This window comes from Sesamum indicum, linkage group LG6 (assembly GCF_000512975.1).
Source record: "Sesamum indicum cultivar Zhongzhi No. 13 linkage group LG6, S_indicum_v1.0, whole genome shotgun sequence".
Lineage (NCBI taxonomy): Eukaryota > Viridiplantae > Streptophyta > Magnoliopsida > Lamiales > Pedaliaceae > Sesamum > Sesamum indicum.
This window is the reverse complement of record NC_026150.1, coordinates 23595436-23620562: the sequence shown is the minus strand read 5'-3', so window position 1 is coordinate 23620562 and position 25127 is coordinate 23595436. Positions and strand designations below refer to the sequence as shown.

Genomic DNA, 25127 nt, shown 5'->3' with positions numbered 1-25127 from the left:
ATGTTCATGTGCCCACCCAAAGCTTGTGCTGTATTGAATCCTCTCTTACAGAACACACACTCATACAGACAGCCTAATCCTATTCCTACTCCTACGTCGTCCTTGTTTTGATCTGCCTGTCCACCTTCCTCACAGGAGTTCATCAATGATTCTTGGTGCTTATTGTATTCCATGGCCTGCAGTAGTACTTATTTGAAATATTATAAATACTCTTACAACATGTTGTCACGAAAGACGTATTTGTTAAACGATTATTAATTTCAAGAAAGTAGTTGTAATTTTTCAATAACAGTATTTATAATCATAATAAATTTCAAGAAGGTCTATTATAATTTATCCTTTTTATTTATTAATTTTTTGGTTTAAGAGAAATTATTGAGATTATGATGAGCGAAGCAATGATCTCAGGTGCATCAAAATCACTCCCCATAATTTAACTTTTCTGCGTGTTGATTATATATGGGAAAACCATTTTTCACCTAATTCCCCGGTCAATTTTGATGATATTAAACATGGAATTTTTATTTTCTTTATTACATAAGTTTTAATTTTAGGTCCCGATGCTATGGGAGTGTTCGCGAATTTTAAAAAAGCACTTTTCAAAAGTATTTTTGAAATATTTGGGATGCCAACTTCTGCTTTTGAAACGACTAAAAAAAGCGCTTTTAAGCCAAAAATTAGATAGCACCCCTTGCTTAATCAATCCAATTTTATTTCGACTATGTACTTTATCCTTATTATAATAATTTTAATTCAACTTTATCGATTTTAATTTAATTTTAAAATTGTATATTTAAAGTCGATATTAGAGTTTTCAAATGATTTGAGTAATTTAGCAACAATCAAATTTACACTTTCGCATATTTAATATTTAACTTTTATCTGCTAAAAATATTTGCAAACACTCCCTACGTCCACGGGTCGAATATAAATTTGAAGACTACGACTGTTTTCTCGATCCCATGAATCTTATGGTTAGATTTTCTACACAAAGTCTCAATTCGAACAAAGTAAATTACAGTTGACCTGATGAGCGGCACATGAATGAGAAGTTGATGTAGAAAACTCCAAAAGGACAAGACATACTATAAACTCCCTCGTCGTAGCTATTAATAAGGACAAGGATTTGTAGTAGTTAAGACAGAAAGATCAAAAGACAAACACTTGAATCTTTAAAGATATATATATATGAGTGAGTGCTTCATGATGCAAGAAAAGGGGGTTCAGGACAAGAACATATATGTTCGACATCTCTTAGGAATTTGTTGGGGGGTAATGGTTTTTTTGCTGGTTACGGACAATGACAAGATTGGGGTTGTAAGATAACAACGTAACTGATCTCAATTGCTTAATCCCTTCCTCCACGTTGTACCTAGAGTAGAAAAACAAACAGTTTCATCATAACTTGGTATAATCATAACTTTGTCCAGATAAACTATCCATTCTAGTAGAACAGACTTTGAAGCTATAAAACTACTTGATTCATCATTATGTTATCCAACAATAATAAGGGGCATGATGGCAAAGTCAAGATCACAGTCCATAGAGCTACAGGAGACAAGAAATGTGCAATAAGATTGTGAGATTGTCCCAACATGCTTTGTTTCTAGTATGCTGAAAACTTCCTTAGGCTCTTTACAAGTCCTTGGTATACCTTCCATTTTAATATCAACTATATAAACATGGATGTCATCAAAGTTACCAGAATTCTTTGTAATGGAGTATCGAAAACTTGTTTTACCTGGTTGCACACAATCCAGCAGTGGAGTTGAACTCTTTCCTCAACCTATTCCGGATAGTTCCATAAATTTGCTCCATCTAACCAGTTAACTGCCATTTGAATAGTTATTACAAAAAGCATGTCATAATTACCAAGGGTCTGTACGTTAACAAAAAAACTAGCATGCTTAATAAATCCAGTGTTCTTACCTCAGTAGCAAGGCTAGAGTTTAGTATATTCTATCAAAATGCTTGTTCTCTCAGCATGAAATAAATGCCATCATCTGAAGCATTTGTAGATAATTCAGGCAGCAACCTCAAGTAGCAAGTGATACTCTAGTTGCTCCTGACCGAGTGTGAGTCAGCCCATAAACTGCAATTAATGAAGTGTGCCTGAATTCGGCAGCTTTTGGCCGTTTGGAATGTCAAGGATGCAGCTAACATGTAACCTCATAGTAATTGTACGAGAGGAAGCAAAAGATCAGGGATAAATCTTTCATATATACTGGATCATGTTACCTGTAGTAGTGCTTTGCTTAGAAAAAGCATGTAAAAAATCAAGAATCAGGATTCATGCAAAAGTACAAAGAGGAGCTTATATGATTAAGTTGAGACATAAGCAAGTCCCAAGTTGCATAAGTAGAGAAGACTAAGTTCCTGCTGTTTCATTTTCTGTGCTAAGATGCCGATCTGAAACCCCATATAGAGTCTGCAAGAAGATTGAAAAAACCTGGAATAAGAGTTCCATAATAGATGGATATTAGAGAAGACTATCAAATTACCTTAGAAAATTATGATTCTCTTAAATTCTCTACTAAGATAAAGTATCTGATGACCTATAAGAGGGATGGAAAACATGCAGGAGTCTTGAAAGAAGGCATGTGAGAACAGATGAGAAATCCATGCCTATTTTGATTTAAAAAAGAAAAGGAAACAACAAAACAAACTTCAAATTTGAAATCTTACCCTGAGGTTGAGGAAATGGATGTTGAGAAGCTGATGTAAAAAAATCAGATGTTGCTGCTTGTGCAAGCCATCCAGTGGTACTGATGAGGGAGGTGGACTTGTGTCTTACCATCAGAGGAGAGTGATTTGGTTGTGAGGGCGAGTTATTATGATGGACTTCGTTAACTACAGAAGCAAAACATGGATACACAAGAAAAGTAATCCTAACATCAAGTGACCTAAGAACTAGATTTGATACTAATTACCACAATCTCAACCTTGCATATGTTGAACCCAAGATGAACTTATTACAAATATATATAGAGAGAGAGAGAGGTATCTGTTACTTCCAACTTTATACACTGGAAAAATGCATGCCACCAAGAAAGAAGTTCTTAATGCTCCTAAGAGTAGTCTTTTCCAGCAGGGCCCCATGAGAAGCCTAAAAAGAACAGAGTACATCAACTACAAGGTTTCCTGCATGAAATAAGCATTTAAAGATAATGAATCTTGACAAGGAAACTATTACCACCACTCAGAAGATAGCTGAAGTATATTGAAGTCAGCTTCTGGAGTTGTACACAGAATATTATTGATGGAAGAAAGTAATTATCTAAATTTCTGATTATCTGGAAAAGGGCAATGGCATCTCAACAAATCAGAGTTATAGTCATGTCAACTAATGACTAATAAGTAAATTGGACTTGAAAACAGAATGATGTGTATAAAATAAGTAGCACTGTGTCATATCCATGTTGAAGTTGTTAAAATAAGAATTTATAAATGTAAGTTTACATTTTTTATATACATGTGTCTGTACAACACGTAAGTGGTATTCTGTGTTAAATGGAGGTCCCTACTATAATATCAAAATGTTAAATCTAGAGGACTAACTTCTAACTAGGACAAAGATGGACATAAAATTGATAGAGCAACTTCCATCAGAAAAAGTCATCGAATGCCCCCTCCCGGTCATTTTCCCACTTCTCAGTTCCTGCACAATGCAACCATCAGAAAAAGAAATATAAAACGGCGTGTCTTATTGCACTTTTCTTAAAACGAAAACATGGATTAAGATTTCAAAAGAGGTGTTACAATTCTAAGAGTAATGGAAGAGAACAAGACTAAAATGAACAAACGATCAACTGGAATGACGGTGAGAAACATTTAAATTTTGTACTAGGAAGAGTGAAACATGGGTGGATAAAGTCCTAATTTCACACTAACAAATATTTTTGCTACTCAGAAGACTAGACTGACCTGAAGTTTCAGCTGCTGAAAGATCCTGGACTATGAGCTGGAAAGCACCAGGACTAAAAGATGAAAAGTTTGGTGGAGTTGAAGTCGGGGCTGGGAATGTGAAATCTGAGTCAGCAGATGTGGTATCAGAGGAAGCAGAAGAATCATCATCCAAATCATCTCTAGCAGGGAACCCTGAAGGTGAACTCGAGTTGGATGAGGCACATAAAATCATTTTGAGCTCTGAAAACTGACCGGACATGCTGTATATCATCCTGAGGCACACTAGATCATGTCTAGCATTAGTTAAATGACACGTGAACTTTTTAGTCTGAATAGCCACTGATGCAACTACTTTAACCATGTACATGTATCAATATTCCTAAGTGTGCTACATTTTGACTGGGATAAAGGGAGTAGTAATGGAAGAGACAGACAAAATTCCCAACCACAGGTCAAATCCTAATTCCTGTTTTACAGCAGACAGCCTGCCTGATTTAGACAACATTTACCATTTGTTTTCTTTTGTTTCTCTGGGTGAAATTAAAGTTTTTCATGTAAAGCTACTTTGCCATTTTTTCCTTGGCTCGACTATAAGTATCACAATTCTATTATGAATAAAAGCTACTATGAGTACTACAGTGCTTGCCTATAATATCAAATTCTTAACAATAATGTCTAGAGCAGAGGCAAGATAGCACCATGTTATCCTAACAAGAGAAATACATCAGTTAAAAGAATCTCCCTAATGAATAGACATTGTTATGTGAAGACTGCCTATTTAAATTATTAACAAATGTACAAGAATAGACAAAATGAAGTAGATATATATAAAGAATGTTTTTCCACACATAGGCCTCATACCCATATTGTTTATCAATCTAGGTCAATTGGAAAGAGTTACTCTATTGTTATGAATACTGCAAATATTCCTTTTCGGTCCTAACGTTTCTCTTGCATTCATGTTTCTGGACAGCAGAATGCATGTTGTATAAAGGCAATAAAGAATATTACTATTTGGCAAACTATTTTCAGGAACTGAATTATTATTTATTCAGATTCAGATAATTATGCCTCTTGATCATATCTTGCAAGACAAAGCTTATGCAATTTCAGAATATCCACACTACAAAAGATCAAGTCAAGCAAACTCACAGATGTTCATCCATTATTATATGAGAATGACAGCAAGCTGTCCACCGATTAACAACAAAAAGATGCTTTCAATTTGCTTATTAAAGAATTTTCACGAAAATCAATAGGCATGTGGTTTTCCTGGGGAAAATGGCGTAAGAGAATAATTATAAGAATTATGGTACCTGTTCAAGGATTCCTGAAGTTGATGAACTCTTCTTTCAGTTTCTTCTAACTTCAGACGCTTCCCTTCTCCCGATGCTAGGGCTTCAGCATACTGCTTTTCCAAATTATCAGCTCGTTCTTTTTCAAATTGTAACATCCCCTGTAAATTAGAAAACCATTTAGAGTGCTGAATTTAGTGACACTAGCCAGAACTGAGAGAGCGGAATATCACGTCTCCCAGTGATACCTTCAATTTTTCCACTTCTGAAGTTAGCGCCTCAACCTTCCCACTAACTTCAACTGGAACCTGGGTTTCTCTGATGATTGAGGAGGCTTCTCCAATTGGTGTTTGAGCACCCTCCCCCTCGAGTTCTGTAAATGGGGCATTTGTCCCTTCCATTTTCTTATGCATAGCTTCCAAGGACTGCCGCAACTTTGTTATTTCCTGGCCCTTTACCTCTTCCAAGTCGGCCTGGCACAAGAATTCTCGATCTTGGTCAAGAGCATTAAATGGCATGACTACCTACCATTGCATTTTTTATCAAGTTGATAATGTTCAGACATTCAATGTCCAGGAACATGATCCATAATGTGTATATCTAGAAATCTGATGAACTGATGAACAACATACTTATCAATGCATATGTACCTCAGTATATGCTAGTATGCGCATGTGCATATGCATTTGCATATTGCCATATGAATATATGTGTGTTTGTGTATGAGAGAGAGAAAGAGAGTGACAGACAGATGTATGTGTGTGTGTGTGTAGAGAGAGAGAGAGAGAGAGACTTAAGTTCATTTTCCAGGAATGATAGAAGCATAAGAAAATTATTACCCTCAGACGTCTTTCATTCCGTAATTGTAATCTCAAGTCGTCCACTTGTTTTTCAAGCTCATCATATGCTTCTTGAAGTTCACCACTTGAACTCTGCAGATATTTGAAATGTCTATCACGAGTGCAGATAAAAGGAATCACCAGAAATGAAATTTTCCATTTGTACATGAATCATAATCCCTCATCCACTTTGAATTAAGAGAATGAAATTTAAATATATTCCCCAACACTAATAACCATAAATAGCCAAATGGAAATATATATCACAATACAGGTCAGCCAACCTAAACAGCACCACATAATTAACTTGCAATCTGCAACAACTGATCGGCATATTACTAATGAGAAAAACATCCTAAACTAAATGAGGAGATGAGATTTCTAATATATAGCATAACTTTTGCAAAAGTGACTTATAAGTTTCATAAAAATAAAAAATATACTTCCAGCTGCTTTAAGTACAGTGAAGCCTACCATTTTCCGTTTACGAAAATCTTTCCTGACCATCATTCCCCTCCATCCGCTTTGGATCACAGTTGATGCCTTTATGAGCTTCTTGTAGTAACACAGATCTCTAAGACCATGCCAGTGGGACTGAAATAATTGTTTCTAGTCAAGGGAAGAAAATCAATTGGCCAGAAAAATTGCAGAGCAAGCAACCTAATCACCTGAATAACAGTTGCTTTTTTGCATCTTTTTCTATACCTAAACGAGTTGCAGGCAGCCATTGTTCTCATGCCTGTTTGCAGTACAATGACCGACTGTTTGAGCCCAGTGTAGCTCTTCTTGCTTAGGTGTCCTCTCACCTTGGTCTGGATTTTGAGAGCAGCTGACTCCCTTCTCATCTCCTTGTAAAATTTGCGAGCAAGGACAACTAGGAGCAGAAAGAAGAAAGGTGAATCTAGATTAAATGTGTATGCCTGTTGTAAGCCAAACATTGCAAGAACAGCAACAACCATGCATGACGTGAGCTAAAATGTTACAATAATGATAGTTAGAGAGTCCAAATATACAACAGGTTGCATAGCATATAAAGGTGAAGATTCGACAAGTAGAAAGGTATTTGACAGACCTCTGCATACAGATTGCATAGATATTGCTGCGTTACGTAGAGCAACAAAGCGTCTCCGAGCAATATCACTTCTAATCTCTGCTTGTACTATATTTGCTGCATTACCAAGTTCTTGTACCCTACGGGCATCCAGTTCAGCCATCTGACCAGCTCTCAGGAAGACCTTAGTTTGTCCTATCTGTTATTACAATACTAGTGTTTCATACAAGTTCTTGATTAAAAGAAGCAACGGAAATAAAACAGAAAAACAAACAAAAAGTTGACTTAATAGTAAATAATAAACCACATGAAATTAGCATAATTAGCCCTGTGGCAGAAAAGCTTACAGCAAAAAATCCTAATGAGCAGAATGCTGAAATGGAGTTTCCAGGTACTACACAAGAAGATTTAGACGACAAGTATAGTTACAGAAGAATATAAAATACTGTTGAGGATCATTTTTTTTGTCTGACGGCGTTAATTTTAGCACCGGATGACCATATATTGACTAATAATTGGAAATTATAAAAAAATAAATTATTATTATATATATAAATAAAATTAAAGAAAAAAGAACACTACACTCCCATCCCACCCCCAGCCATCCCCCGATCTGCCGACCTCGGCTAGCAAAAAGAGAGAGGCCGTTGCCAAGAAAAAAAGAAAAAGGGCGACAGAGACGGCCATCCCCCAGACAGAAAATAAGAAAAGAGGGCGACAGTGACCTGCGTGGGGGTGGCAGTAATTATATTCAGTTTTAATTATTATTTTGTTTGATATATATATATATTGGATTTTTTTTCTTTTAAATATATACAATAATAATTTAAATATAAATATCATTTATAAAAAATAATATAATTAATAAAATATTTAACCTTAAAAATAACTTAAATTTAGTATACTATTTAAAATATTTTTTATAATTAGAATATAAATCTTTTTTAGAATATAAATATTTTTTATAAAATTTAGTATATTATTTAAAATATTATTTTTTCTTCTAAATGCGCCCATTACAAATATTTAACTTAAATTTGAAAAATAAAATTCAGTATATTATTTTTTATAATGTAATGTTTTTTTTTTGCTATTTTATATTTAATATAATATATTTTTGAAAAAAATTGAAATAAAAAGATAATGTATATATATTTTTATCTTTTTGGTATTTTTAAAAAAACTTGAAATAAAAAATAATAATGTATTATTTTTTAAATATAATTTATTTAATATTTTAGTCATAATGGCAAAAAGAATGTACACAAAACAAGCCAAAAAAGCATTAGTCTCTTATATAGACATATAAAGGATATCTTAGTCCAAAATGACCTAAAATATTGACTAAAACGGCATAAACCAACAATCAAACGCACCACTAGCGCGTACATGCCACATTTCGTCAATTGCTAACAAAATGGGGTTTTCTTGCTGGGGTTTTGAAAACAGGAGGGGTTTTTTTGCCTATTTCCAAAACACAAGGGGCTTTTTTGCTAATTTAACAAAAAATAGGGGGGTAAAATGGAATTTAGCCTTTTTCTTTTAACAATCTTAGCCCTAGGAATAGTCTTGGATGAAAAGAGATGTCTCACAAGGAACTAGGGAACTTATTGCTACTACTCCTAATACTATTTTTGTGGCTTGTAGATAGGTCTTCACCCTTAAGTATCGGCTGCTAATCAATCATTACAAGACTCGATTGGTTCACCCAGACCTATGATATTGATTACTTTTGAGATGCTCGTCTCAACTCCATCCATGTTTTGTTTTCGCTGGCCGACAATGCATCAAATGGATACGAAAAATTCATTTCTATACTGGGATCCAAGACTCTAGATTTAGAGCAACATCTAGGGTATGTTGCTCACAGGGAAAGTCGATTGGAATGCAAATGAAGAAAGCGACTTATGTTGGTGGAAAGCTTGTGACTTGGCGCGGCAAGAAATAGCCTATACAGGACCATGGAGGCTCACACTGCTAGTGAAATTTTATGGTTGAAGAATTTGTTGCGAGAATTAGGTTTCACAAATAATAAATTTATGCCTTGTGACAATCAGGCAGCCACTCAAATTGTTCAGGCCTTGTGTGACAAGCTGGGCATGATTGATATATATGCTCCACGTTGAGGAGGGTTAGATTTATGTCAGGTTGATTTATATATATCTTTACCTATCTCTTAGAAATAAGTAGGTTGATTTATTTGTAGTTATCTCTAAAACCCATCCTATATGTATTGTTCAGTCCTTCAATAATATAAAAAAAAAGACTATTACTCTTAACAGTTTCAATAAGTGAAGGGGGAGCTAAAAATAACAATGCTATTTTTGTATATTTTGGTTCTCACATGAAGGAACAATGTATTATGCTGAACACATGACAAAGTTCATTACCTGAGCCCCTGCAATACCCATCTTCTCCAAAATCTTTTGGCATGCAACTTTTTCATCATTACTTCTCATGTTACAATGGAAACAAGTGTTAATTCACCAAATTATTAGCATAAGATCACTATAAAATCAAATACAAACACTTACTTTTCTCCCAGGACCTCAGGAGCAAGAAAACCAAACCGATGAAGAAACTCCTCAAATGTCTTATGTGTAGGGTAACCAGAACAACTAATTCTAATGGCCTCTAAGACACCCTGACAAAAAGGTATCATATATTTAGCATTTACAAGTATTAATTATGGAGTAATCAAGCAGCTACTATGAGAAGTACTCACCCCGCAACGGAGTTGCTGCATGACATTGGCATTATCAAAAATTGAAGACTTGAAAAGATTATTAGGCTTCACGCATCTAATGTAATGAGGTTCTGTAGAATTCAGTGTATCCATCAATTGTTGGAGTTGTAGCTGTACCAATTAATCAAATCATCAGCTTTGACCTTCTTTACATGATGACCTCAAAAGCTCAACTATTAGATACTTTTATTTAGGGATTGTTTGCAAAAACTTGAAGTGCTTTTCAAATTACAGCTTAAAATTAAACTAAAGGAAGGTGTTTGGAATTATAACTTCAGTTTAAGCTAACATAAGGTAAAAGTTGAAGTCCACATCGCCTTTTTTCTACTTATGATTATTACTTCCAAATGCTACCAACTTTTACATTTTAATCACTTATCCATTTTTCCCAAAGTTAGGCACTTTTGAAAAAGTATAAGTTTTTGCAAACACCCCCCTCCCTATTAGTGATCTCAATTGAATGCATCATAACAAGGAAGATGAAGAAAATACCTTAAACCGAGAACCTATGGATGAAAACTTGGACTTATTTGAAGATTTGGTTGTCTCTTCAGGTACTGGAGGAAATAATGTCGCTACAAATGGGCATTTTGATGCAGTTAACAGATCTTGATGCTCAGCAACCACGTAATCTTTGTTTTTATCCAAGAACAGGTCTGACTGGTATTGAACCTAGAAGGGCAGGAAATAGATCGAAGATGTTCACTTAACTGAACCTAAAAAATACAACTCTTAATTGACATACAGAGAGAGATTCAGATTACCTCTCCAGCATAATGAGCAATTGTAAACTCGGTGCGTGACAATTTTGGTTTAATGAAACGTTTGTGGGATTTAAATGTCTGATAAAGTTTTTCTGAAAATGTTTCATGTGTCGACTTAGGGAACATACTGTAAACAAAACAAAACAAGTCAGTTACAAAGTAAACTTAGCAGAAGCATAAACCAGCTCTATGCAAGCTACCTACAGGCAGACAAGCATAACCCTACCAGGCCTCATCAAGAAGAGCAATGATCCCTCCAGGTTTCTGCAAATTCCAGTTAAAAACAACTGCATAAGATATTGCTTTAGCTGCACATTCTGGATAATGACATAAATGCTGATTCCAACATCGAGGGAATAAAAAGGGCAGAAAAACTAAACTCAAAGGCAATATTTGGAAACAAATACTTCAAAGCTTGATAATGCAGAATGGGATGAGTTTCTGCACTTAAAGAAGTATCAGCAGAGAAAATATATGTGCTTTAGAAAAATATTATAATAAAAAAATACCGAATGATCTCAAGAGGAAATTATTTCATGATCAAGGTTAAGTCAAATGACACTTGGACGCAAGGACAACTGATTTTGCCTGCAATGCTTCCACTAAGAGATACAGTATCAGATTTATAAGCCACAGATTTAGGCAGTTCCAGAGTTCCACCCTCTAGACCATGTCTTTTGACATGCACTAGCTTCTGAGAGACACAACAAAAACTAAATGTAGGCAAGCACACAGCAGTTTAAGATTATATAGAGCAACCTTCTCAATAAGATCCAGGACATCTTGGTTATCAATAAATTCTATGTAGTTCCAGTCAATCTCTTCTTTCTTGTATTCCTCCTGCTCCATCTTGAAAACATGCTGAACAAGAAACCTATAAATTTTCAGTGAATGCATACATTTATTATTGGATTCCAAGCACGTTAAAGTCATTACCTGATTAAAATGTTGCTGTAGTTTTTCATTGGTAAAGTTGATGCAGAACTGCTCAAAACTACATGTATAATAGTTTTGTTAGTTTGGACACCTATGAAGAGTCGATATGCTCCTTCCTATTATCACAACAATGTTTACCTATTACTTTCAAAACTTTCAAAACCATATATATCAAGAACCCCAATAAGACATTTTGAATTTGGATCTTGCCCGATCGAGGAATTTATTTTGTTTACCAACCTACAAAGATAAGAATCAGCATCAAATAACTAGGAAACGAACAGTTATTGGATTTTTCAGAAAGCAAGTAGAAGATATGACCAAGAGATAATAGCACCTATACCACTCAAACAAGCGAGAATATATTGTTTTAGCTAACCCATCCCTACTAACTGCAGCACCATTAGGATCAAGACTTCTTTTGATAACTTCTTCTGGAGTGACCATCACACGGTTCAGTAATGCAGCTTCCAGTGCATTAGGATCACACCTAATATTGAAGAAAAAGCATTAACCTCAGAAACTAATGCAGTCATGAGAGATGAGAGTTCTGCACATATAAAGAGTCCAGTCATACATGAGAAGCTCTGCTGCAGTCTGAAGGTGGAAGTTTGATTCGTCATTCTCTAGAACTGATGAATCATTGTCTTCCGCCTTAGAAAATTTAACATTACCAAGATGAAGAATAGCTGCAACTGTTCTGAAAATCGCCTCCTGAAAAGTAGAGCAATTTTAAATGACTGCAGACAGAGAGCAGATAGCACCATGGGGATCCAAATTATAAGCCTGTACCTGCTCATTTTGACTTATACCAACAATATCCATGGCCTTCCTTGTCGCCAAATAATCATGAGCATCACTCACGTCATCTAGTTCATAGCAATTAGATTGATTAAGATAGTGAAATGTTTTTGGATGTCCCAGCTTATACTTCTCAATTTCCTGATAAGATGTCAAAATACTCAGGATATGATGAACATTATCAAATACATACCCATCTGAGAGATAAGGTAGCAAGGAAAAATAGTTTCAAAGTCGATTACCTTCTGTGGAGCTGCACAGAGAAGGTAGAAACAGTGATAATTGCGTTCAGGATCTGAAATCTGGCAGACACGAGATCTCTCAAGAAGATACGTTCTAATGGCTGCCCCTGATATTCTTCCAAGCTTGTCAAACTGAATTTCAACAAATTTACCGAACCGGCTGCACGATCATAAATTAATTAGCACTTTAACACAATCAATAGCAGTATTCCTGCAATATCCCACCTTGAATTGTTATTTCTGACAGTTTTTGCATTTCCAAATGCTTCAAGGACTGGATTTGACTGCAGAAAACCATTCAATAAGGTACGATATATCAGATGTAAAAGCATATCAAGTGCAGTGCATTTTTTCTATATTTTAAGTAGTTGGAACAATTTTAATGAAGGAGACAATTAGGCAGAAGGATCAAGCTTAAACTCCACCCCTCTTTCAGAAATATTGCCTTATAAAGTCTTTTTCACTCATATCAGCAGTACAAAGTTTCTGCAAAATTGATTTTCAAATTTCTTATAGAAGGGGAAGGCAATTCTAGAATGCTCATATATTTGTTTTTGAAGCTTCACATCTACATCAATAATGTAGTCTACCTTATTGGACTTTTTCATGGATCAAACAAAAATTAAAATTACTTTGACTAAAACAAACAGTTATCTATGGTTTTATGTCCCCAAACAGTTGTTTATTTTCTGAAAAAATTTCAAAAAGCAACCTTATTGTTAAAGCCTACATTCAAATTTTTCAGCCAAATTTTCAAGCATAACCCTCCTCAAAAAGCCTATACCCCATCTTCGAGAAACACTTTTACAAAACAAGAAATTTAACATCTTTTCTCAAAATGAAATGTGAAAATTGGCCTGTCAATTCAATTAGTTAAATCTATTTTTGGCACATTCCTTGAGAATCTTTCTGGAACATTTCTAGAAAATATTTTAACAAAGATATACATAAAATGGATCAAACAAGATAATGCATTTTTAACGCCTTCATTTCTCTGAATTTCCAAATTTTGGGTCACATTCTTGCTCCCGTTGCTCTTTGCAAGCAATGAACTCATAAATAATAACCCACTCCCATGTAGGAGAATACTTAGATGCTGACAGATACTTATACCAGGGGTACAAAGTCAGACAAGCATATAATATTGACAACCATAAAACCGAAAATTAGGTAATAAATCTTGCCTCAAGTACTTGTTGTTCTACCGATCTCCCTTCAACCTCTTTACGGCCACCCAAATACGCAAGGTATTGCATAAGCATCTTAGTAGTTTCAGTCTTACCAGCACCACTTTCTCCGCTTACCAGTATTGAGTTACTTTTTCCTTCATTTATCATTGCCCTAATTCATCTTAAAAGACTTAGACATAATTGGAAACATCCTTTATGGACAACTCCTGAGAACCAAAGTGTAGCACACTATCACCTGTAAGCAGCATCTGCAATGGCAAACACATGAGGGCTCAGTTCTCCAAGTGGTGCTTCCTTATATTTTTCCATCATCTGGGGATCATACAAGTCAGGAAGTCTTTGAAATGGATTGATGGCAATAAGAATGCTCCCAGTATAAGTCTGCAACAATTTCACGGTAGGATATAATAATATGAACACAGAGATGCCATGGCTGCTGTAATTCATTACTTCGCCTTACCAGGACGAACATAGATCAAACATGAAATCGAACTGAATATGAACATTATCTTACATAGATCTTATTGAGCTGGTATCTTGTTGCCAAGTTTTGCAGAACCCCTGGTTCATGCAAATAAGATAGTTTGGTCATGTCATCTACCCCATCAGCAGGAGAATCCACATCTTTAGGGTATATTTTGGATAAATTAGCAACAACCTTAATAGTTGAAAGAACAAAAAGAAAAATTGTAAGTGAACAATGAGCAGTGTCAGAAACCTGCTAAAAATGAAGAACAGTAATAAGCCTTATTAAAACATAAACTCATACTAAATCGGTTTGGATTTACATAGACAGATTACTATACCGAGAAAAGACAACACATAAAAAAGAAAGGACGTTGGTTTCCCTAAATTGTGGAAAATATAGCATAATACTATTCAAATCAAACTTCTCTTTTCCCTTCGAGCACAAATAGAACTATGGAGAAGAAAAAGAATGGTGGAACCTAAAATCAAATTCATTACATTCCAGAGTAGTTACCACATCAGGGTCCAACTACTACAATTATTACAGCAAACGGAAATAAATATAAGTATGCCTAGCAAGTAAATAAACAAATTGACATCTGAAGAAAGGACAAAAGCAACTCAAGGAGGAAGTAGTGATTTTTATCAGATGCCAACCCAATGCAAAAGTTGTCTTTCTTCAGGGCACATGCATACACGCAGATTACACAATAAATTGTAAAAGAAGTACACCAGATGGAATTTTGTAGCAAAAGAAGCTAACTGATAAAACCATTCTACTCCGCAGTATACAAGCTACAATGCTATCCCACTCAAGACCAGTGGAGCAACACTTCTGTCTTCTGCAAAGATAGCTTTTCCCTATTCCCAAGCTCAGAGGACAACATCACAAAGCATTCTTTTGATATTGGAGATCGAGAGGTGGGTTCATTTATTCCCGTCTGCAAAAGCTAATTTACCTTCTTTTCATCGGATATCCGGACCTCGGCTTCATCTCCTTTGATCTCTTCCACTTGCCCATCAATCCAAGTAACTTCTGGGTCTTCAACCCAAACATAAGAACCTTCAACGATATTGACTGGGGTGGCCTGTATTCAAGAGCATAAGGTTTTTCAGAAAGATAAGCTGGACATAAGAAATATTCAGATTTACTGTGTCTAGGCACAACTCTTCACTGAACACTGATTGTTAGAAGAGTGGACCGAAGACAACTGACTTACAGTATATTATAAGTTCATAATACTTCAAAATATTTCTTCTTACTGATCATACACTAAACTTGTACCCTGAAAGAGCTTGAAATTTCGAAAGCACTATCCCCTGATTCTTGAAAAAAGCTTTCTTTTAGTTGTTTTAATTTTTGGGTCGAGATACTGACATATATTAACCTTACCATGCTAGTAGCATCATAATTTTTTCCCGAGACACAACAATGTAAGCAATGAAGTATTCCCTCTTCAGAGAACCCATTAGGTAATCTTTAACACCTACGGCATCAAATACTTTCGTTTTCTTAGCCTGGATATTATGTAATCTCTAAACAAGATTCAAAAATAACCATAATCTCATACGATCAAGATTACAACAATAGGTCCCAAAAATTTCACACACTCCATGCAATTTGGACAAGAAATAAACAATTGATCGAATTCAATACAATGAGTTTCATGTCCACATACCATCTTGATTCAAGAGATCAAAAACTTAGACTACATCTGATCACGGGAAAAACCACTTATTTCAATTCTTGATCCCATTCTTGAACGCGATTTCCGTAAATCCACCCCACGAGCCACCTCTTTTATCATAAAGGTTCCAAATCTTCAAACGGGCTCCGCCGTAATATCGAGACACGACGGCGTGCGACGAACACGGAAAGGCAAAACCAAAAAAAAAAAAAAACAACTCCGGTGAATCGGACGGACGGGCGCGGGCGTTGAGTTTTTGGGTTTTGAATCGTGAAAAGAGTGTATTGTTCCAATGGCGATAAAAGTGACCGTCGGATGGGGGTTTCACGCAGGGTGCGTGGAATGGGAACGGGTTTGTGGAGAAGGGCGGCATTATCTTCTGAGAAGCCTACGTTTTCGGAGCCGTTGAATCCTTCTGTGGACAGTGTGTGTTGTGTGTGAGAGGAGGTGTCGTTTCTTCTTTCTTGGCGGGGTGGAGAGAGAAATCGATTCGGAAGAAACCGGAAAAAGCAGACAGACAACAAAATAAATATATATATTAATCAATTTTAATTCCAATGCCCTTTCTGACCGTTATTTATTTAAAAGCACACGTCAAACCTTTTTTGATTTTTTAATAATTTAATGAAAACCATATTCCAATATTCAAATTTCGTTAATTTTTTTCAATAAATCTCAATAAACTTTTCTCAATTTTATCATAATTACAAATAGCTACTCATTATTTAAAAAATTATAAATATTTTTTTAAAATTATTTATAATTATAACAAATTTTATCGGAGCTCTATGTAATTTATCCATTTACTTTCTATAAAACATATTTTAATTAGTTCTTATGTTGATTAAAATATTATTTTACGTCGCAATAATTCAACTTTTTTGATTTATTATCATTTTACTTTTCTAAAGTACCTCCATCTATTTTAATTATTCTATTCTAACGTGTTACAATTATGTATGTTCACGAAAAAAAAATCATGTCTAAATTAATTATGAGATAAGAAAATTATAAACAAAATAAAATATTAATTTAAATAAACAACAATTAAAAACTTTAAAAATTAAGATTGTAACATAATTTTTCGTTCAAACGTCGAACAAATGGCTTGAAGTTTGTTTTTCAATGTGGATACATAATCTCATCCGATGTTGTGTAGCAAATTACATGGCACAAAATCTTGAATTTTGATTTCGACCATCGGTTACGACACTTCACTGTAATAGAGAGACTTGCTTGGTGTGGATTTGCTATGTGTTTTCTATGTAGAGGTCCATTTCTATAGGCATGAGCAGAGTTTATTAATTCAAGTTTTGTTTTTATCGGGTTTAAACACAGTAGATTTTGATATGAATCTATTTGTTAATGAGTTGTATTCGAATATATTTTGACTAAATTTAGTCAATCTAAATTAAAAGAATAATTTGATGTAAAAAAAATAAAATTACATCAAATTTATTTACAACGCAATACAAGTCACATTTTCTAAAGTTTATTATTAAACTCTTAGAATAAAGCACGCGTGCATTTTGTGAAATTTGTAATTTATCATGTATGAAAAACATCAGATGCTATATACATATAAAAATATCATATTGCATAACTCTGAAACATTATATTTGCATTGCATGTGATGTTTTTCGACAAAAGCTTGATGGAAAAGCAAGTATAAATTGTAAAATATTGTAAAGTTGAGATGGTAAATGGATGTAAAAAAATATTTTGAAATGTTTAAAATTCATAATTTGCATGGGAAAATATAATTAATCTTTATATTTATTGTGTTTAGAATTTGATAAAAATAAAACATTATATAATAAATATTTTTAATAATTCTTCATGTATTTTGCAACTTTGACTACCACAATTCACACACTACACTTTCACTGATGGAAAAAAAATAAAAAAGAAAAGAAAAGGAATGGACACGTGTCTCATAACTGTACACTATGCAAACCACAAAAGCGGGGTTTCCTTTTTTTGAGTCAAAATCTTGAATTTTGAGAGATTGAAAGATTATCAATCAAGAAACCGCCATTGAAATTTATTTATCTGCAGCGGAATCACTCTCTGCATGATCTGTTAGAACCTTCCAATTTACACCCTCTGCATCAGCAGGTGTACATATGTGTATAGATTACTGCCTCTGTGTACAGTCGGTGTGAAGATTTGTCGTCAGCTGTGATTTTCTTTTGAAAAGCTTAGTCACAGTGATCCGATTATTTGTTTGTTCGGTTGATTGGTTGAGAAATGGCGCCTCCATCGTCGTTTGAGGATTTTGGAATACAAACCCTAACCCTAACCCTAATCCCAGGCCTCCCGAATGATTTAGGAGCATTGATTCTGGCATTTGTTCCGTACTCTCATCACTCCCGCCTCAAATCCACCTGCAGATCATGGAGACGTTTCTTCTCCTCGAAGGCCCTGATTTCTCTTCGCCAGAATTACGTTGTCGCGCCGCAACTGCTGTGTATTTTCCCCCAAGACCCTTCAATTTCGTCGCCGTATTTGTTTGACCCCAAAAATTTATCGTGGTGCCCCCTTCCACCCATGCCCTGCAACCCCCATGTTTATGGGCTCTCTAATTTTATCTCTGTTTCAGTAGGCCCCCACCTTTATGTTCTTGGTGGGTCCCTGTTCGATACCCGGTCGTTTCCGCTTGATCGCCCCTCTCCCTCTTCCTCTGCATTTCGTTTTGATTTTGCTACTTTCTCTTGGGAATCATTGTCTCCCATGATCACCCCACGTGGCAGTTTTGCATGCGCTGCGGTGCCCGGATGCGGGAAGATTGTGGTGGCAGGTGGCGGGTCCCGGCACACGATGTTTGGTGCCGCGGGAAGTAGGATGAGCTCCGTGGAGATGTATGATATAGTGAAGGATGAGTGGGTGGCGTTGGATGGCTTGCCTAGGTTTCGAGCTGGGTGCGTTGGGTTCTTTCTTGGAAGGGAGTTTTGGGTTATGGGGGGTTATGGGGAGTCGAGGACTGTGTCAGGCGTTTTTCCCGTGGATGAATATTATAGGGATGCAGTGGTGATGGAATTGAAAAATGGGGGCAGATGGAGGGAGCTTGGAGATATGTGGGAGGAAGGGGAGAGGAGGAGGCTGGGGAAAATTGTTGTGGTTGATGATGGCAGCTGGGATAGTCCTGGGATATTCATGCTGGACAGGGGTGAAATATTCAGGTATATTTTCAAGGTCCTTTGCCTGTGATCTCCATGAATTTTGTTTATATGGATTTGAGTTCCTAATCATTGTGGATATTTTTTATGCAATTTTGTTTCCTGGGATGTAATTGTTGAAATAATGAATAGGGTATCAGATTGCTGCTGTTTGGTTTTATTTGAGATCAATGTTGTTGATTGGAGCATGTCTGGTTCTCCAGAAAATTTTTTAATTGACTCATGGGATTAATTTTTTCTCGTATCGGGCAAAGAAATCTACTTTTAACCTCCAAATTCTCTTTAAGGACTCAAAGTCTCAAATTGATTCTGGCTTGTGAAGTGGTGATTATTTCTCCATTCTGTTTGTTACTTGTCAGATTATATGAACTTCGAGATATAGGTCTTTCTATGCGATGCATTCTCATTTACTTAGCAATTGGAGTGGAAAATTCCAGTGCTGTGCTAGATGGCAACTTCTGTTCTTATCTTATTTCTATAGATAGCTGTTGTCTCTGAAGTTTATCTTATTTTCTTGGTCTTCCTTCTTTTCTCTATCTACAACTCTTTTAGTATGCAAGGTATAATGTTTTTCCGTTTTTACCTTTTCCTTTCTTTCAGGTATGATATGACCTCGAATCGTTGGGCAAAGGAGAGTTGTGTGCCAAGAAAGGCCTCTGATGATGCATCAGTTGGGTTTGTTGCTTTAGACGGGGAGCTGCACTTACTCACCCTTCTAAGTGTGAACGACTCAGCAGATGGCCGACGATCACGTCAACATAAGAGGCCAACAACACTGCTGGTACAGATATATCATCCTAGGAAGAGAACATGGAGGTCACTTATTGCAAAGCCACCTTTTCATCAGCCCTTAGATTTCAGAACAGCAGTAATGTGCACCATTCGACTGTAGATCCATATTACTTGATGTATCTACTGCATATCTTTGTATAGTGCCCCTATGATGATATACTATAAATATGATTATGTACAGTTTTACAGGATTGTTGGTTCTTAGAAGAATATTATTCGCGGCAGTGTGTAGTTTGGTGTATAGAAGTAATTGTAAATTGGATAGTTGTGATTTTTATGGATCGGTAGTCATGGTTATTTCCGTAGTTCTGCTTGGAGATTTGCATGTGGGTGTTTGCCAATGCACTTTTGTGCACGACACTTTCAGTTCCCAGAAACAGCTACAACGGGAATTGGACGAAAGAAAACTGGAAAGTCATTTCGTGTGGTACGGGTGGGGGTTGAATTCTTTGGGTGGAGGGCATCATTTTCATGTAGTTGCAACTAATGCTGATGCATGTCGAGCAATGTTTCCTTGACTCTCATCTTTTCATGTCAAAAAATACGGTGCAACGTTGTTTACCAGTTACTCAACTTGGGGGGAAGTTCTGCAAAAGTCGATTATGCACAGTTATCTCGCCTTCCATAGTACTGAATTTTAGCAGGAAAAAATCTTGAAAATTTCTCACGATTATTATAGAGGGTAGCTATGAATTTTGGCAGCACCATTATTCGTTGCTAATTTTAGCAATGAAATATTCTGTTTTTAATGTTATTTTGGAGTTCATAATAACTCAAACTCCGTATGTCTTGTCAAATTTGTTGCGGATCACCAATAGATGTATTCTCCGTTGCTGTTGACATGATTTCTTACCAAAACGAGGGAGAAAGCGAAAGGAAAAACCGAACATCTGAAAGGGCCAAAAAACAGCAAAAATCATATGCCGTAGTGGACAGGTGGGGGTCAGTGCCGCGGAATTGACACCATTTACCATTTCTTAGTTTGAGTTGGTTGTCGCGTAAAGCGTCATTCATTAACCACGATAATTGTGACCGGACTGATATTTAAACCAAGTTTCAAACACGACCATCAAACAAAGTAAACGCATGCCTCATCTGCTGTTCTTGTCGCCATGGAGAGAAACACTTGGATGACAAGTGAATACTAGTCTCCCGTTGTGTAATGCTCAAGAATTCCACGTGTTTGATCCCAAATTCTTACAGATAATGTCCTAGAAGAGATGATTTTTGTTTCATCTTTATCAAGTCTGAATCATCATCTGAAAAAACATATATCTTCATTTTTCTAACGAGACTCGAATCCAAATCTTTAACATTTTGAAGCTTCCGTTGGTTTTGCTATATGCATGAAAACTTAGAATTTGCATTTTGTACCGGGTAAAAAATGTTTTGCATTTTAAATTATGGGATAAATTACAACGATCTTCCCTAAAGTTTGATATAATTATAAATACTCTTTGTTGCTTGAAAAATTATCAATAACCTCTGATTTTATAGGTCGTCTAACAATTAGCCCAATCTATTAGGTTTTTCATTCATTTTTCATTACGAATTGATCAAAATACCCTTGTGGATTAAAATTTATAATTTTATTTATATTATTGACTAAGTGGATAATTTTTTTTATAATTTTTAAAATTTTTCCATCCATCTCGTTCGATTTTTTTATAAGTTTTTAATTTAAAAGAAATAAAAATATATTAGTAAGAGCAAAGTTGGCAATTTCATACCTCCATCCAAGGGTTATATAATTTCATCAAACATCAAGGGGGTATTTGTAATTTTTCAAACAATGAGGGGTTTCATAATTATGCCAAACCTCATAAGATGTCAATATAATTTTCTCTAAATTATTATCATTTTTACATTTTGTCGTGTTATTTTGTTGTTTTTTGTTGTGATTTGCCACACAGGGTAAACGGCATTTTACCTCCGAACTACGACCACCTTCTGGTGAAATTTTTTATCGAAAAGTGATTTAATATGATAAGATACAAAAATTATGTAATTTGTATAAATTACACAAAATACAAAAGTGGTCATAGTTAGAAAGAAAAAACAATTTTTACCTTTTCCTATGTTTACCTAAATATTTCATTATTACACTGTAGTTAAAATTGAAGTATTTCTTCTGTTTAATTGGAATGGCAAAATATATATGGAGATTAAAGAAAACCAAGACTCGTTCAATTTCTGATTTCTTGGTAAACCCGGCCGTCAACAGTCAACATACAGCATACCATTGAATAATGTATGGAAAAATTCAAGTCACACCTTTTCATTGTTCCCATGCAGATGCAAGTAAGTATATATATACACACACACACACACAAACTCATACCTCTCAGCCCACCATTCCATGTTTTGATATCACATAACTATTTCCAACTTATCAATTATTTCATTTATTTGCAGCTTGCTGAATTAAAACAAGATGATCATGAGGTCTCCCACAGTGATTGTTGTAGCTATTGTTATGGGACTAGTTTTTCTCCTGAGCATCAAACCACATGAAGCCACTCGAATTCTTGATGAAGAAGAAGAGCTATGGATGAAGAAGGAGCAAAATCTTTTGCTACCGTCCTTGCAGCGCCGCCCTGTCAGGCCGCCAGCGCCAAATGGCTGCACATGGATCCCTGGAGGAGGTGGAAGGCCTTGTGCCGCCAGCATCAGTGGCCGGAACTTTGCTGGCCGCAAAGTAGCTCCTCCCCCTCCTCCTCCAGCCAGTGATGCATATCCAAAGCAAATGTTTGAGTTTGGAGTCGCCACCGATAGTAAATAAAGCTGATAATGCACAGTTACAGTGACAACCGGAACTTTTACCATGACAAAGAAGAAAATAGGATTTCTAAACTTTTTTTTTGGGTTTCAAGAACAAATCTTTTTGATCTCTTCTTTGATTATTTTTTTCTGTATAGATAATTCTTGGTGTGTTCTATGTAATTTAACAGATGACATACAATAAGGAAAGGCAAGGAAGTGACCTTGTCTTAGTTCTTGAACACACTGTATTAGTTGTTTTGTTACAAAGTTGAATACTTTTTTGCAAGTTTTAACGTTTATGAGCTTCTGACAACAACTAATCCATTACAGCATGGTGAACCAAAAATATTACACTAAATCTTTTGTTTAGATACTTTAAAGACCATCTAATATCATGAGCTGGCGCAGAACAGTCAGCTCATTTTGTAAAATAAGCTCTGTACTAATTATGTTTCTGTTATAATACATTATCTTATTCTTGGTTACACCTGTTGTAATTATTAAGATGGACATTGTACAAGGTACTGTTAGTTCTTGTTCATGTTAGGCAATTGTCTGGTTATAGTTTGTGGGCAATTCGTCATAGTTTTTCGTGTCAGATATCGAAATTGCTAGTGAAATATATAACTACTAGAAAAGTAATTAAATCAGGAAAAAAAAAAAAGAAAAAAATCTTTCATTGTCATGGGGAGAGTGCAAGATATTTGTCATAGTTTCTTACATTAGCACCAATTTCAGGGCTCTCCTAAAAATTTCTACAGTCGGCGCTATGCCGTCATGCATAATTAAATTCCAACAGCAATTTTCCAGTCAAATTCCAACAGCACAAATTGTTAAAGCACATTTTTCCTTTTTGGTTAACAGCAGAGGCTCATGCATTTGACTTACAAGGCCGAAGAACGCATGCTTGAAGGCAACTTGCAGAAGGGAACTTCAGTTTTAACTCTATTTTTGAGTCTTTAAATCCTCATTTCCTTCGGCTCTACCCTATGGAGCTTAAGTTAATTAGAAAATAAGGATTGGAAACAAAAACGAAGTGCCAGCGTCTACGTTGGATCCATGCAATTAAGAACAAGATTTGTGGCTATGAAATCTTTTTTACTATTCCTCTTTGCGACTTTATTCAATTTCTAATTCTTTGACAATCTTCTGGTCAGCATTCAATTTTTGTTCATCAGGTTGAATATATGTAACATTCAACTTGTACTACTTTTTTAATGTTTCATGCACTATAAATAGACATACACAGACCAAGTTTGTGTTCAATCTCAAGATTTTCTATCAGACCTTTTTGTTGCTAGAGAAGATGAGGTCTTTGACAAGTGTTCTTGTAGCTCTAGCAGTAGTAGTTATTCTCCTCACTGTTCAACCGTATGAAGCTACCCGAGTTTTGGGGGGCAACCAAAGAGAGTGGACGAAAGGGGAACGTCTTTTCCTACCATCTCTACAGAACAAGCCGCCTTCGCCAAATGGCTGCACCTATATTCCAGGTGGTGGTGGAAGCCCGTGCATGAGCACGATCGGCCAGAAGAACTTTGCAGGACGTCTTATTGTGGCTCGTTCCCCCCCTCTTCCTGCTGGCGCTTCTCAAGCATATCCAGAGCAAGTAGTTGAATTTGGCCTGGCCATGGGTGGGAGAAAAGAAGGTGGCTTTGTCTTTGGACTTTGACAACATGTTTAACTAGTGATCAATCAATATGAAAATATGATTTATTTGTATCTTTGTTGGTTAGGATTGAATTCAAAACTTTTTCCTGTGCAAATGTTTCCTGTATGCAATTTCTGTAACCAGACTTGTGCAGATGTGAAAGAATAAAACATTCAGGTAAGTGATTGTTGGCTTTGCAGGCCTTGTAAAACAGAAGACGTACTGCTTAGCTTACAGTTCAAATTTGCTCAATTGCTCAAACGTTGCTGTTTATGTTAGTAAGTTGTATACGGTACCCACGACACAGGAAAACAAGCATCTGCATGTCAAAAAGTCCTGGAACACAGCAATGAAGCATAATATCCAACACTCCGTATTCAAAGAATTCCTGAACCAGAAATCTAGTCACTTTGCTGAAAGAAAAGATACAACCAGTTCTTGGTATATGCTCAGCATTGACATCTCTTGCAGTCTTGACTAAGTGGATATGTGTATACAGACATAAATATAGATAAGATTTCCAAAGCCTCCTGCTGCCAAACTTTTCAAGGGAGCACTTGATGCAAAACAGAAGTTAACAAAGAAGAACACGGAAGAGCAAACTTCGACTCATGTTTAGAGGTGTATAGTTAACAAATTATCTATTTTATAGGGGAACTGCATAGAGCTGTTTCCTGCAGGCAGATGAACTATAAAATAGATAATGAGTCACTCTCTTTATACTACACACAAATATATGGGATGAACAAATTACATCTAATACAGGGAAACTTTCCATCTGGGATCATTTCAAGAGAGCAGCAGCTAATTTATCCTTCA

At 35.7% G+C, this 25127-nt stretch overlaps 2 protein-coding genes across 5 annotated transcripts; one reads left to right on the top strand and one right to left on the bottom strand.

Annotated features, from left to right (window-relative positions):
- Positions 1063 to 16417, bottom strand: LOC105165638 (myosin-9). 4 transcript variants are annotated; one of them, XM_011084714.2, is made up of 30 exons: positions 15918 to 16417; positions 15198 to 15326; positions 14285 to 14428; positions 14006 to 14151; positions 13765 to 13921; positions 12806 to 12864; positions 12581 to 12740; positions 12330 to 12479; positions 12115 to 12251; positions 11881 to 12027; positions 11676 to 11777; positions 11538 to 11595; positions 11361 to 11462; positions 10828 to 10865; positions 10602 to 10728; positions 10330 to 10509; positions 9817 to 9948; positions 9626 to 9735; positions 9482 to 9542; positions 7113 to 7290; positions 6709 to 6914; positions 6515 to 6634; positions 6041 to 6133; positions 5450 to 5674; positions 5223 to 5362; positions 3925 to 4178; positions 2686 to 3658; positions 1930 to 2428; positions 1742 to 1830; positions 1063 to 1372 (listed from the first exon to the last, which is right to left on the bottom strand). In XM_011084714.2, exons 1-27 carry the CDS (start codon positions 15918 to 15920, stop codon positions 3606 to 3608), a joined length of 3411 nt encoding a protein of 1136 aa, XP_011083016.1. In that variant the 5' UTR covers positions 15921 to 16417; the 3' UTR covers positions 1063 to 1372; positions 1742 to 1830; positions 1930 to 2428; positions 2686 to 3605. The 4 variants fall into 4 exon arrangements, with proteins under 4 accessions (XP_011083016.1, XP_020549831.1, XP_020549832.1 ...); XM_020694172.1 differs by lacking the exon at positions 2686 to 3658 and having other exon boundaries at positions 1065 to 1372; XM_020694173.1 differs by lacking the exons at positions 1063 to 1372; positions 1742 to 1830; positions 1930 to 2428; positions 2686 to 3658 and having other exon boundaries at positions 3945 to 4188.
- LOC105165636 (F-box/kelch-repeat protein OR23) lies at positions 17807 to 20198 on the top strand. The gene is made up of 2 exons (XM_011084712.2): positions 17807 to 19108; positions 19706 to 20198. The coding sequence occupies exons 1-2, from the start codon at positions 18177 to 18179 to the stop codon at positions 19995 to 19997; spliced, it is 1224 nt and encodes a 407-aa protein (XP_011083014.1). The 5' UTR covers positions 17807 to 18176; the 3' UTR covers positions 19998 to 20198.